The sequence below is a fragment of the Acinonyx jubatus genome, chromosome D1 (genome assembly GCF_027475565.1).
Source record: "Acinonyx jubatus isolate Ajub_Pintada_27869175 chromosome D1, VMU_Ajub_asm_v1.0, whole genome shotgun sequence".
In the NCBI taxonomy this organism is placed as follows: Eukaryota; Metazoa; Chordata; class Mammalia; order Carnivora; family Felidae; genus Acinonyx; species Acinonyx jubatus.
Window position 1 is genome coordinate 54,728,758 of NC_069390.1, and position 13,459 is coordinate 54,742,216.

The 13,459-nt window shown below is 48.1% G+C and overlaps 1 protein-coding gene across 2 annotated transcripts in view; it reads right to left on the reverse strand.

Moving 5' to 3' along the window:
• The window catches only part of CLPB (ClpB family mitochondrial disaggregase), a 141,561-nt gene that overhangs the window by 4,726 nt on the left and 123,376 nt on the right, over window positions 1–13,459 (reverse strand). For both annotated transcript variants that reach the window (XM_027039747.2, XM_027039748.2), the window contains 4 exons: window positions 10,062–10,139; window positions 8,791–8,846; window positions 3,927–3,971; window positions 3,201–3,362 (listed from right to left, as the gene is read on the reverse strand). In XM_027039747.2, the coding sequence (XP_026895548.2) occupies window positions 3,201–3,362; window positions 3,927–3,971; window positions 8,791–8,846; window positions 10,062–10,139 (341 nt within the window). The remainder of the gene's footprint in view (window positions 1–3,200; window positions 3,363–3,926; window positions 3,972–8,790; window positions 8,847–10,061; window positions 10,140–13,459) is intronic.

The following is a 13,459-nucleotide window of genomic DNA, read 5'->3' on the forward strand; positions in this document are numbered from 1 at the left end:
ACACCAAGGCAGACACTGTGCATCCTGTGTCCCCTCTGCCCCACCTGAACCACATTCCCTCTGACTTTCCTGATAGGTCACAAGGCTCTGGGTTAGCCTTTTCTTCTCTGCACACTACATACCCCCTAGTTGAGAGATCTCATCCCTTCCTATGGCTTCCATTACCCTGTCCGTGCTGATGCGTTCCTGAATCTCTGCTTCCAGTCCAGAATTATACTATGCTCTAGATCTCTCCAACTGATGACTGGCCTCTCGGACACCTCCATCTGGTCGTCGTCCCTCAGGCATCTCATTTTCAGTGATTTCAAACCTCAGCAACTCACCTTCCTCGCCAATCTGCTGCTCATCCTCCTGTGTTCCCTGCCTCAGTCAATGGCAGTAGCGGCCATCTTGTCACCCAGGCCAGAAACCCTGCAGCTGGCCACCCCTGGCCCCTCTGTCTCCCCTCAAATTCAATCAAATCACTGAGCCCTGCATAGTCAGCCTTCCGGGAGTTCTGGCTAGCCTGTGGCTCTGCTTTAGAGAAGGCATCCTCAGCTCTAGCCCGGAGGCTTCAACAGCCTCCTTGCTGCTCCCCGTCTGCCTTCCAGTCCATTCTCTCACCAATGCCTTCTCTCAGGCTAGGAAGACAGATCTTTATAAAGTAAGAACCTGGCCATGTTTCCTTTCTTGCTTAAAGTCTTTAAAAGCTCCTTACAATCTAACAAGTAAACCCATACTTCATCTCCTGGGATTGTAACTGGTCCCTGACAACTTACCCACTCACCTCCACTGTTCTGTTCTCACTTCCCTTCTGTAGCTGAGCAGTGCTGAGCAGCTGCAGTTCCCTGGACAGGCCAGACGGCCTCGCGTCCCCGTGCTTCGGCACAGTAGGTGTCTGCTGCCAGCCCTTCTCCGCTCGTTCGCCTAGAACCTCCTGATTTATCCTTGAAAGGTATACTATATTCCTGTTGAATTAAGTTACTTAACAGAGCATTTCCCCTGACCTCATGGGCTCTGGGAATGGTTGGACTAAGATAAAGTCCCTGTCCACAAGGAGCCTATAAGCATAACTCTGGCTGAGTAATCTTGGATGACAGCTTTGGTCAATGGAATCAAGGATATAAATTTCAGGAATGACAGTAGGCTGGTGGGGGCTGTAGGAAGGGATTATTATCAACTCCCAAAAGGTAGTCAATGGAGTGACAGTAGCAGGGAATGGGTGGACAGGGCTTACATATGGAGGCGGTAACAAGTTCTAGGTGGTGCTGGTTGTATTTCAGTCAGCAGCTGCCTTCCCTCTTTCTGGGCCAAGGTGGTCATCAGAGGTACCTCTCCAGGGATGTCAGAAACTGTTGTGCTCACGCTCCCTGAGCTGGGCCCTCCCTTCCTGTGAATGCTTCACTGCAGATCTACCTCTCTCTTCTGGTCCTACCTGCATGGTAGTTCTTAGTGAAGCTGTAGGCTCTGAACTGGACTGCCTGGGTTCCAACCTTGGATTCTCTCTTCCCAGCTATAGGACCATGGGCAAATTACTTATCTCACTTTACTTCAGTTTCCATATCTTACACAGAGGCAGTAATAAGAACTATCTTCGTAGGGATGTTGGGAGGATCACATGAATTGATACAAGTAACTGTTTTAGACCAGTGCCTGGTACATAAAGTCAAAAATTTCAACATTATCATGTCTCCTTTCCACTTATCTACCTAGGCAGGGAGCTCCCAGAGAGAAGGTCTGGGTCTAGTCCATAGCTGTGTACTTGAATCCCATCAAGAGACTAGAATAAAGTGGGAGGTCTTACAGCACAGATGTGGGTAACTAATATATGACTTTTGAAGGACCGGCCTTTATTCCTCAGTGGGTGGTCTGGGGACAGGGAAGAGCTGGGGGGCTAGGAAGACAGCAATGAAACTAGGGCAGGGACAAGGATACTGGGCCATGTGGGGAAGGTGATGGGCAGCTATGGGGATATCTGGATCTGGGTCTTCTTGGTTGGGCATCTGGTGTGCTATTTGGTCCATGAGGAGTCCCTTCCCACACCTCATCAAGTACACTTGCGACATGGGAAGCAAAACCCCTCCTTGCTGTCCCAGAGCTGGAAGGGGCTAAGTGGAAAAGTGGGCTGGACTTCATCTGGACATATATTGGTTAATATAGCCCCGGCTTGGGAGCAGAGGAGAAGCCTCATGCTCAGTTCTGCCCGGCCTCTAAAGGAAGAGATCCAATCCTCCTATGATAAGCTCTCCCTCCCCTGCTTGAGGTAAGGAAGGGCACAGAGTAGGAGAACTGGGGCTCTGGAATCAAATGTATCTGTGGTCCAAACCTGGATCCTCTGTATAATAGCTCCATGGCCTCAGGCAAGTCATTTATAACCTCTCTGAACTTCAGTTTCTTCTTCTGTAAAAAATGAGACAGCTGGGGTGCCTGGGTGGCTCAGCTGGTTGGGCGTCTGCCTTCGGCTCAGGTCATGATTTCATGGTCCATGAGTTCAAGCCCCGCGTCGGGCTCTGTGCTGACAGCTCAGAGCCTGGAGCCTACTTCAGATTCTACGCCTTCCCTTCTCTCTGCCCCTCTCATGCTCATGCTCTGTCTCTGTTTCTCAATAATAAATGTTAAAAAAAAATTTTTTTAATTAGAAAAAATAATAAATAAATAAAAAATGAGACAGCTGTCACTGCCTGGCTATTGTGATGATTAGCGGTGACGTTGTTAGCACAAGCCTAGTACACAGAATGTACTGAAAAGCAGAGTTCTTATTTAGAGCTTACCCTACCAGAAGGAGGTTATCTAATTTGTGGTGAGCCTGGAACTCCTTGGAAGAAAAGGGCTTCACAAGCCAGAAAGGTTCTCGGAGCTTATCTTGGATACAGCCTCCTTCTTTGTCACATGAGGTCCCTGATGCCTAGAGATGGAGCAGAGCTGGAACTAAAAATTCATGTCTCTCTGTCTTGGTACCTCTGCTCCATGTCTCTCTAGAAGGCAGTCTGGGCAGCCAGAAAATGTCAATCCTTGGGTAGTACTGGTCTGTCCTCAAGTGCCCAGCCCAGGCCCTGGTCCAGAAAGGGGGCAAAGCATCATTTGCTAAGTGACTGAATACACATTGGGGGCAAAGTGGCAAGTGAAGGGATCAGACAAGCCTCTGGGCCCTTGATTCTTGATTCACAGCACCCCATACTTTTGGGGTCCCCTCCTCCATCCCAGCCCAAAGTCACTTTCACCTCATCAAACAGCTGCAGCATGATAGTAAGCACATCTGGATGGGCCTTGTCCACTTCATCGAAGAGCACCACAGCATTGGGACACTGTTTCAGCTTCTTGGTCAGCTGGCCACCTTCTTCGTGGCCAATGTAGCCTGGTGGGGACCCGATAAACTTGGCCACCTGGAGGAAGGAAGGAAACATATTGAAAAAGCCTTTCTATGCTTTTAGTTTCCGATATGGGCATACATAGGAAAATGGCTTTATTCATTAAGACTGCCTGTATCAAGGGGCACCTGGGTGACTCAGTTGGTTAAGCGTCTGACTCTTGATTTTCGGCTCAGGTCATGATCTCACAATTTGTAAGTCTGAGCCCCACGTTGGGATCCATGCTGACAGCATGGAGCCTGTTTGGGATTCTCTCTCCCCCTCTCTCTAACTCTCCTCTGTGTGCGTGTGCACATGTACTCTTGTACACTCTCTCTCAAAATAAATAAATAAACTTAAAAAAAAAAAAGACTGCATGTGTCAACAGGGACAGTCAGGCTTTCTCCTGGGGTGGCAGGAATCCTGCTGTAATGAGAGAGCAGACAGATCTTCTTTATGCTTGTTTTTCAGAGCAAGTCCGATACAAAACAGATCAGTGATCCTGCTGCACACATATGCCCCCAAAGGACAAATCCCAAGGCAGAATCATGTTGATTGACAGATCCACCAAACCACGTTTTACCAAGGACTCTCACTCACCTCATGCCGCTCCTGGAACTCAGACATGTCCAGCCTGATGAAGCCCTGTGTGGAAACAAGCAGGAGTCCATTTGGAGGCAGGAAGGTAGAGGGAAGGGTTAAGGAGGAGAGCTGCTCAAATAGGCCCTAGGGTTTCAGACCACACCAACCAAGATCTTCTACCCCATTCTCACCATAGTGGGTTTCTGTTCACTCCTCCCCCACATGATTCCCCCCCATTCGCTACCTTAATAAACCTAAGTCATATCCCTGCCCTTCTAAATCTGGCTCAGAATGTCTCTTTTTTCAGGCTTCTACTGGTCTGATTACCATATCACCCACCTTCCCACCCATCCCACATTTCCTGAGGGCATCTTGTGTGTGCTGGGCACTGGAGCTACAGCTGTGAACAAGTCTTGGTCTCCGTTCTCAAGGAGAACACCTCAAGTAGGGGCAGACATACATGGACAAATTCGGTCACCATCAGTGTGGACCATGATGAGAAGGAAGGGTACAATAAATACCCAGACAGCTCCATGGTGCCCTCAGCTGTGCAGGTCTTTATAGGGACATGCCCCTTTGTTTTAGTTTTCTTTTATGCTAAGAAATCTTTTAATTTATTTAACAGTTATCCATATGGCAGCTTACAGCCCCTCTCTCTCCACCACTGGGCCTAGGAGTGATTTGAAGGGAACCTCTGGGGTGAGGTTCAACTATGATTAGCCTCAGAGGGAGCGGATGTGTGTGTGTATGTGTATAGTATGGGATCTGTGAGTTAACACAGGCAGAGTATCCACTCCTTCTCACAATGGATTTAGGGAGTGAAAAGGGAATTCACAGGTAGCCTGTCTCTCTACTCAGCGCCTGGGTTTCCCAGGTTCCTCTCCTAGTGGCACATACTTCCACCTTAGAAAGTGCACTCACTGAATATGCTTCTTCTGAGGGCTGGGGATGACAGGGTGCCAGGAGCCTAGAGGGAGGTAGCTATTTATGTCTGAAATCCAGGCCACATTCTAGCTCTGCTGCCGGTCAGAAACTCACTCGGTGACGTAGTTTTTCTCTGTTCTGTTCACTCTGTACCAGAGGTAGAGGGCGGCAGAAGAGCCTTGGCAGGGCCTTGGTTTCCAGGCCCAGTTTGGCCACTGTCTGTGTGGCACTGGGCATGCTGCCCCCCTCCCCCTTTTTGAACTGCAGTTTCTTCCTATGTAACACAGGCCCTGTTTCCTCTCCCTGGCTCACCAGGGGCCTGAGGAGAGACCTAACCCAAGAGGTAGAGGAGGGCTGGAGAAGTAGTAAGGCAATGTGGAGGTGACCACTGCTATCCGAGAACATGGGGCATTAGCCAGAAAACATTTTCAGAGGGTCCCAGGCAGCTCAGCCAAGAGAAACAAAGACTTGAGGAAGAATGGGAGGACAGACATGAAGAAGTCGGGAGTGCTTCCCAGAGGGAGCAAAGCATTGGAACCCATGAGATGGGTATCTAATGATAATAGCTGACAGTCACTGTGTGCTAAGTACCTGGCAATGTTCTAAGCCAGCTGCTCTACAGGGCTCAGAACATGTACAAGTCTGTAAAGTAAGTATTCTTATCATCCCCACTTTGCAGAAGAGAAGACTGAATCACAGATTAATGTAACTTGACCAAGGTCACTCAGGTTTGACAATTTAGCTCCAAGTCTGTGCTCTTAGCCACTAAACTCTACTGCCTCCTATTTCCTGCTCTGTCAATCAGCAGGGCTCTTGGCAGTCTTCATCTGAAGAATCCTGGGCTTTGTGCCGATGTCAATTGTCCCAGGATCCAGAAGTATAGGCTCTACTGCTCACTTATGTCAAATAATGTGGGTTCTCATCCTAGTTCTCCTACTGATTTGCTAAGTAACTTTGAACAAGTTTCAGGGCTTGAGTTTCTTGGCTTGAATACTTTTGGTTTCACATGATCTTAGTTTAGGATGAAGTAAGACAACAATTATGACAGTAATATCCAACATGTACTGATTGATTACTACATGATAATGATGGTGTCCAGCGTTTTACATTATTATCTCAATTAACTTTCACAATAATCTAATCAGTTAGGCACCATTATTGGACCCATTTTATAGATGAGAAAACTGATGTAAACAGAGATCCCAGCAAACTCCAGAGTAGCTTAGAATTGGGGTTTGAACCCAGGCAGGTGGACTACCCTTGATTCCAATAAAGAAATTATAAAATTGTACAAATGAGACCTTGTGAGGCAACCAGGTCCAGAGGTACCAGTGACCCTTTTCCAATGAGGAAACTAAGGATCACAAAGCCAGAATTTAAATTCAAGCCACCAACTCCCAGGCCAGCATGCATTTCATTTAGTCAGCCCTACTCTACCCTTTTTATGACACGACACTTCCTATGAATCATTCCTTGGGTCCTGTTGGTGTTGGGTACAGTTTAAGACTCTCGGATTTTGAAGGTAGGTCTCAAACTTGCCTGTTATATGGCCAGAAAATGTCTCTACTAAACACAGACTCTGAGGTGAGCTGGCCCACAGGCTGGTACAAGTAGGAGTTTTACGGAAGCACCGCCTAGGATTTAAAAATTAGGGGCACCTGGCTGGCTCAGTCAGTACAGCGTATGACTCTTGACCTTAGGATCTTGAGCTCAAGCCCCATAGTGGGTGTGGGGCCTACTTAAAAAACAACAAAATAAATAAAATGAAAATTAAATACAGAGACAGTTGTTCTGGGCTTCTCATGCCTCTCATCTCCCTATGTGACGTGGGGACAAACTGACAAGTTTACAATCTAGTCTCCTACTGTAGCTGAGAACAATTGTATTGAGAGAAGAGATGAGAGACTGGATTCTGATTTTACCTCCTCCCCTCACAAATGAACTTGGACAAGCCCTTACATGTTGTAGGATCTCAGTCTTCTCATCTGAAAAGTGGATCTAATTTAGCATCGCAGGATCAAGTAAGACAGCTGATGGGGTAGTGCTGCAGAAAGTACCAGATGATGAACACACATGAGACAAGGGATCAGGCACTTACTTAAATGTGCCAGAGCCTGAGCTCACTGTGATTCATATTACCTCACTGCATGCTCACAACCATCTTAGACACAGGACTGGACAGCTTCACTTTGAGGCAAGAGAGCTCAAACTTGGAGGGGTTAAGTAACCCACCTAAGGTCAGGAGAAAGGAGAACTGGAGCCTGTACTGAGGAATGGCTGGCTCCAGGGCCCTGACTGCCCAGCCCACTGCCTCCAAGGGGTGACGGTGTACTGCAGAATGCCATAACCATGCTTCTAGGAGCCCCCGCACTGGTGTCAGTCTGCCCCTCATTCAGATGCCCCAACTGAAAAATGACTTAAATCATCAGTCTCTTAGCAAGCCCCGCCTGCCTCCTACACCAGCAAATCAGACCATGCTTTCCCTTCTTCCACTGTGTATGAAGACATATTAAGACAGCTTGGATAAGGAGATTATAATTTGTAATTAAATATTAACCTTTCTGACAGTATTAAAATTAAACCACTCAGAATTCTTCATCCCTAATCAGGTGGTTCCTGCCCGTAACTGTATCTTCCCTAATAGTCCTGCTAGTTTATGGCTCTTTCCAGAGTGCTAATTGTTTCAATCGCTGCCAACCTGATGAATTGTCTTAAAAATGCTATTTTGGTTGCAGTATGTTAGCATGCTGTGTGCTGCTTCTTGCCTACTGCCTGTCAAGTGGGTCTGCTTTGGGTTTGGTTGAGGCAGAGCACAGCTACTGGCAGAGCCAGGAAGGCTTAGGAGCCTTTAGCCAGTTATTAGGCAGACGGGGGCCAGGGATGTGGCTCCAGAGGACACAGCCTGAGCTACCTTGTTTCTGTGGTGCCAGGCCCTCAGGGAGGTGGCAAAGGGGTGGTGAGGCCAGAAGCAGGAGGAAAGGTGGCCAGGACTCTGCTGCTGCGGCAGTTTGGCTGGCAGAGGCCTGAGCAATTCCTCATTGCCTCAGCTGCAGAGGTCTTCCATAGAAATTAGGTAAGGGCATCTGGGGTCATGGGCAATCTCAGGTGGTGAGCAGGGAGACTTTAGCTTCCACAATGGAAAGACTGGTGGAAAGAAGAATGTCTGGCTTTAGCTGAAATGTTTCTACAATCTCCAAGGATGTATCTCTTGGACGTTTCTCTCTACGTGAAAACATTTACAGTCTGCCTAGAGGGTGCCTGGGTGGCTCAGTTGGTTAAGTCTGCCTAGAAAGTCCAATTAAGCAGGTCTTGGAAAGCCAGAGTCTGAATAGATATGGGACAGGGACAGCCTTCTCCTATGAAGAGTCCGTGGGCTTTGAGTCATGGGGCAAAGGGGACCATGACCACACCACAGGTTAGGGCATAAGAAATCATGTTTAAAAGCTCACATACAATGGAGAGAAGCAATAAGGCATCTTCTCATTCTTGTTTTCTTCTATAGGCCCCAAGACTCTAGCATGGTCTTGATGCACTAGACAGTAATAGTATGTTTCTAAAGCTGTTTCCTTGTTCAGCCCGAGTTCCTCAGGTAAGGGAAAGTGTCTTAAATGCTGAGTTATTAGAATCTATTACAGTACCTGGCCAAAGTAGATGCCTAAAAATGTATGGATGAATCTCAGTGGGTTCTCCCAAATGCCCCAGGAAGCAGGCAGGGCAAGGATTATTTTTCCCATTTCACAGATTAATAAATGGAGGCACAAGGAGATTGGATAACTTGCCCAAACTCCTGGAATATTTGGTAGCCAAGTTGGGGGCCAGAGCTGAGGCCTGCTTCCTGGGTCAGGGCCCATCTTTTTGATTCACTATTGACAGATTCAGAGAGCCTAGAATTTTGGAGGCTAGCAGTAATGGCGAGGTTTCTATGGCCCGCACCTCAGGCCCAGATCCTGGCCCTTACCTTTTTGGCATCTTTGTGCATATATTTGGCTGTTTGCTTGGCCAGCTCTGTCTTTCCTAGTAAGACGGAAGGAAGAGGTGTTCGGTTAGGACCAGATGACTATCTCCTGGAATGAAAGAATATTAGAAATGCATGGACACTGGAAATAATGTATTTTATGGGTGGGAACACTGAGGCTCAGAGAAGGTCGGTGACTCTCCCAATGTCACTGGGAGAATTAGAGGTGGTGCTGAGACCAGAATCAAAGTGCGTTGCATCTTGATTTTTCTGTGGATGGAGACTGAGACTTTTTCTCTATAGCAGCATCCTAACAGTGGGAGGTTGGCACTTATAATCCAGAGCCAACTTATCCTTTGAAGCCCAGTGCAAACCTTGCCTCTGACAGGAACACCCTGACTTCCTGGTCACTGCACTGCATCTCTTTGGACACTCATGGTCTTGCCATCCAGCCAGGCCCTGGAGCCATAGGCCAACAGAGGCTGGGAGAGGATAAAGAATACCTCTCCTTGGCTTCACAGCCTTTCTTTGTAACATAAAGAAACAATGACAATACCAAAGCGGTGGCTCTAAGGGCCATTTGGTATGATGGCCAAACCTTTGGAAGTCACTGTCTAGTATAGGAAATCAAGTTCTACAGTATCATGGTGAGGTGGCAGTAATCTACATCTGGGGGAGAGCTAGGCCCATGAAGATGCTGAGAGGGGAAGAGACAACAAATGCATGAAACTCCCCAAAAAGACAATGGTGGGAGGTGGTGGTGCAGGTCAGGGGTCTGTGAGGGTGGAGAGTGAGGGAGTGAGGATGCCTCAGATAATCCAGCCCAACTGGCTAGAAAAATACCAAACCCATTTGACTGAAACCAATTTTGCTATGCACCCCACCCTGTGTTGGCCACCAGGGGCTTTCTTTAGCTTGCTAGAAGGTTATGTCCCAAGTTGTACTAATAAATAAGGTTGGTATGCTGGGCAGTGGAGGTGGTTCAACTGTTCCCAAAGGGCAGCCACTGGGGATGCAGAGTGGCTGGACCAGGGCTAACAGACCCCCAAAGGGCCTGGTTGTCCAGGTGCATCAGGCCCTATACCACAGCTTCCGGAGGGAGGGGCATCATTCCAGCTGTTCCTAATGTGACAGACAACCCTCTTTCTGGCTCTGTAATTTGGAGGCAGTTGTTTTGAGAGCTGGAATTCAGAAGTGGGCTGTGTGACCCTGGCCCATAGCAGCTGGGGCTCCCTCAGCACTCCTTCCCTACTTGCCGTTCTGCTCCCAGTTACCTATTCCAGATGATCCCAAAAAGAGGAAGACCAGAGGGTGTTCTTCATCGTACCAGCCATTCTCCTTCCTCCGGATCGCTAGGGCCAAACACACAAGACGGGGGGGGGGGGGGGGGCACAGCGAGGGAGGCAGATAAATCAATGACACAAAAGGCAGGATAATTATCACTAAGTATACAATATGTTTTACTGCTCTGCGCCCACTCAAAGTCCTCACTACCATTAGTGCTGCCTAATCTGATTAGCTGGCAAGGCCCCTAGAGACACCTAATCAGGTTAGCATGGATTTGGAAAGCTGCCCAGAGCAGATTTCGGATAAAGTTTTCCAGGATGAGCACTCAGCGTTGCCAGGGAAACTGAAAGGCGGGTGGATGGTGAATGGAGGTGAAGGGGGCAGGGGGCTGGTGAAGGAGAACTGGAGAGGAACTTTAGCTCTCAGAGGGCTGGTTCCACTTCTACTCACGACTGGTGGGAGACTGAGCCTGCCTCCTATGCAAATGCAAGAGACAGAAGCCCATGGCAGGCCCTGAGGGATCTGGGGTATGAGCTCTGGACTCTTTCCCACTTGGGGAAACCAAGACCTAGTCTGCTGTCTGGAAGTATAGCCAAATGTACTTTCTGGAATCCAATCAAGGGTAGTGTGGAGCTCAGGGCACAGAGGGGTGGACCACATGGTTGGCACTGTCACTAACCATGACCTCCATCAGGGAGAAATGGTGCGGGAGTGGGACAGATATGTCCCAAGTTCCCTGGGAGTTCAGCTCTGCCAGAGTGAGACCTGACCTCCCCTCTTTATTTTTTATTAAAAAAAATTTTTTTTCCAATGTTTATTTTTGACAGAGAGAGAGACAGAGCATGAGCAGGGGAGGGGCAGAGAGAGAAGGAGACACAGAATCCAAAACAGGCTCCAGGCTCTGAGTTGTCAGCACAGAGCCCGATGCGGGACTGGAACTCACAGACCGCGAGATCATGACCTGAGCCGAAGTCGGACGCTTAACCGACTGAGCCACCCAGGCACCCCATGACCTCCCCTCTTTAGGATGAAGTATATAATCAAAGGCTGTGCATTCAAGGTGAGGAAATTAAGTGTCCAACTACAGAGTGGGAGAATCAGGCTCCAGAAGCATCACTCAAGTATAAGAGCAGGGGGCAGAATGAGGCAGAGCCATTAGAAAAAGAACCATTTATTGGACAAGCTATCTGCTGGGCACAACTAGAAAAACTGTCAACATTTTTTTATTACTCAAGACCCACACAAACACCCTGAGAAGTAAAGTATTATTCTTAACTCCATTATACTGAGCAGGAAACTGAGGCCAGAGATAAAGAGATTTGACCGTCACGTCACATAACTGGTAGATTACTACTAGTTGGTATAGATGGTAGAGTTACTTCTCTCTCTAAACAGGTTTTCTTTTTTTTGCTCACATATGGCTGCTTTTAGAAAGTATCCATTCGGACTGCATTAATGGTAACGTGGCAGTCAGAAGATAGAAGGGGACAGAGGACTGTGCAGGGTTGGTCTACAGATGGAACAACGTGTATGCTCTGGTGCTCAGAGTGTCAGGGGGAGATTAACAAAGGGATATATGTCAGAAGACAAGGCCTGGAAAACAAGTCAACTGAGAAAGAGTTGATGGCCTTAGGGAAGTGTCTGCTGGTCCTGAAGTACAAAGATCCTGTGTGGTACAATCTGTGACTGGGTTTCAAAGAAGTAGCTACACAGATCAGGGAAGGCTTTCTAGAAGAAGTAGGATTAATAAGGGATCATGAAGGCCAGGAAGGATCCGAAGGGGCAAAGGTGGCCGGCATGACACAGATGGAGAAACAGGAATGAACATGAATAGTTGTGGGTGGGATCAGCTTACCGTCTCAAATACCTGCCATAGCACTTCAGGTCTTTGCTGTGGTCTTTCTCAACTCAATCTCTAATGCTGCTACCTAAAGAACTTTCTAGTTCTGGCCTCAGCAGGAACAGATGGAAGTGCAACCTTTTGGGAGATGCTCTCTGTGAATCATGAGGGGGGCCTGAGAAGACACTCAAGTCTAGCTTCTCTAAACTAGCTGATCCAGCCCTATGGAAGGCTTGGTTCTCAGGGGAATCCACTGGCCTCACAGATACCTGAAGGCTGGGAATGACAAGGGGCAGCCCAAGCCTGGCTGAGAGGGAGTCCCCAGTGTCCTGAAAGAAATAAGAACCTGTGGGCAGGGGCTTTGGGGAACGTAGAGATACAAGATGGTAAAGGTTAGACTGTGAACATGATGTGTGGATGTGTTTTGGGGCAGGGGTGAGGCAGGGGTCATCTGAAAGGAGTCACATTCTTTAAAAAGTTGGGTGAATTGAGAGTGTAGGCTGAAAAGCTGAGCATGAACTGGGTTCAGGCTTCTTGGGGTTTTGGGGGGAGAGAGAAGTGCCCAGGCATCACTTAGATAGGTGGCCTAGGGGAATTTGGGATCCTCCAGGTGTCATGAATCTGAGGTTCTGATCTTGATTTCTCTTTCAGGAAAGCTTCCCGATCACTGAGAGTTGCACATTGCTGGGCTATGCAGTTCAAAAGCGCCATGGAGAAGGTGGAATTGGATTATGCCTGGGGCCATCTTTTCCCCTTCTTTTCTAATAATGCACCTGGGAGAGAGCTCTTTATAATGCCAGGCAGACTCCACTGCACAGCTGTCCCTGGCCAATTCTGCCAGACCCAGGGCATGGATCTGGGGTGGGCTTGATCTGGTCCCCCTGTGAAACAGGCGAAATGCCAACCATTAAACAATTACAACTCTGGATATTTCTAATAATATCTGAAGAGAAAAACGACCAAGCAGATGGAGTCCGACAGAATGAAAAATGGAAGCAGCTAGGAAAGACTGAGGAAGGCAGGCCTCAGGGTGTGTGGTTGGCAGGGTGGCTGATGACCATGGCTGGTCCTGTTGGGCTGGGGCAGAGGCTGGGACAGAGACCCTGATGGGCCACTTGAGATGTGCCATAGGTATTGATGTTCTCACTGTGGACCAGCAACAGCAACTTACTCTGCTAGCACTTTCCAGTGTATCAACAACTTGCATAGACATAACTTCATTTGAGCCTCATTATGACAAAGCAGGCAGGGAACTTGATTCCCTTCTTATAGATGAGGAAATATGTGCAAAGAAGTTAGGTAACCTATTCAAGTTACACAGGTAAATAAATGAAGACCCTGGGCTTTACCCCAAATTCTGGCTGACTCTGGAGCCTGAACTGGTGCTTCAAGAGTTTAAAGAAAGAAGTTGGCTCTCCCTGGCCACAGCACCTTGTCGTACCCTAGCCTCACCTAGAAAACTGTCTTTTCTGTAGTCTTCCAGTCTGGCTCATTCAGCCTTTGATACATGGCTTCAGGAGCTCCTGTCCTCCAACAGTCTCCTGA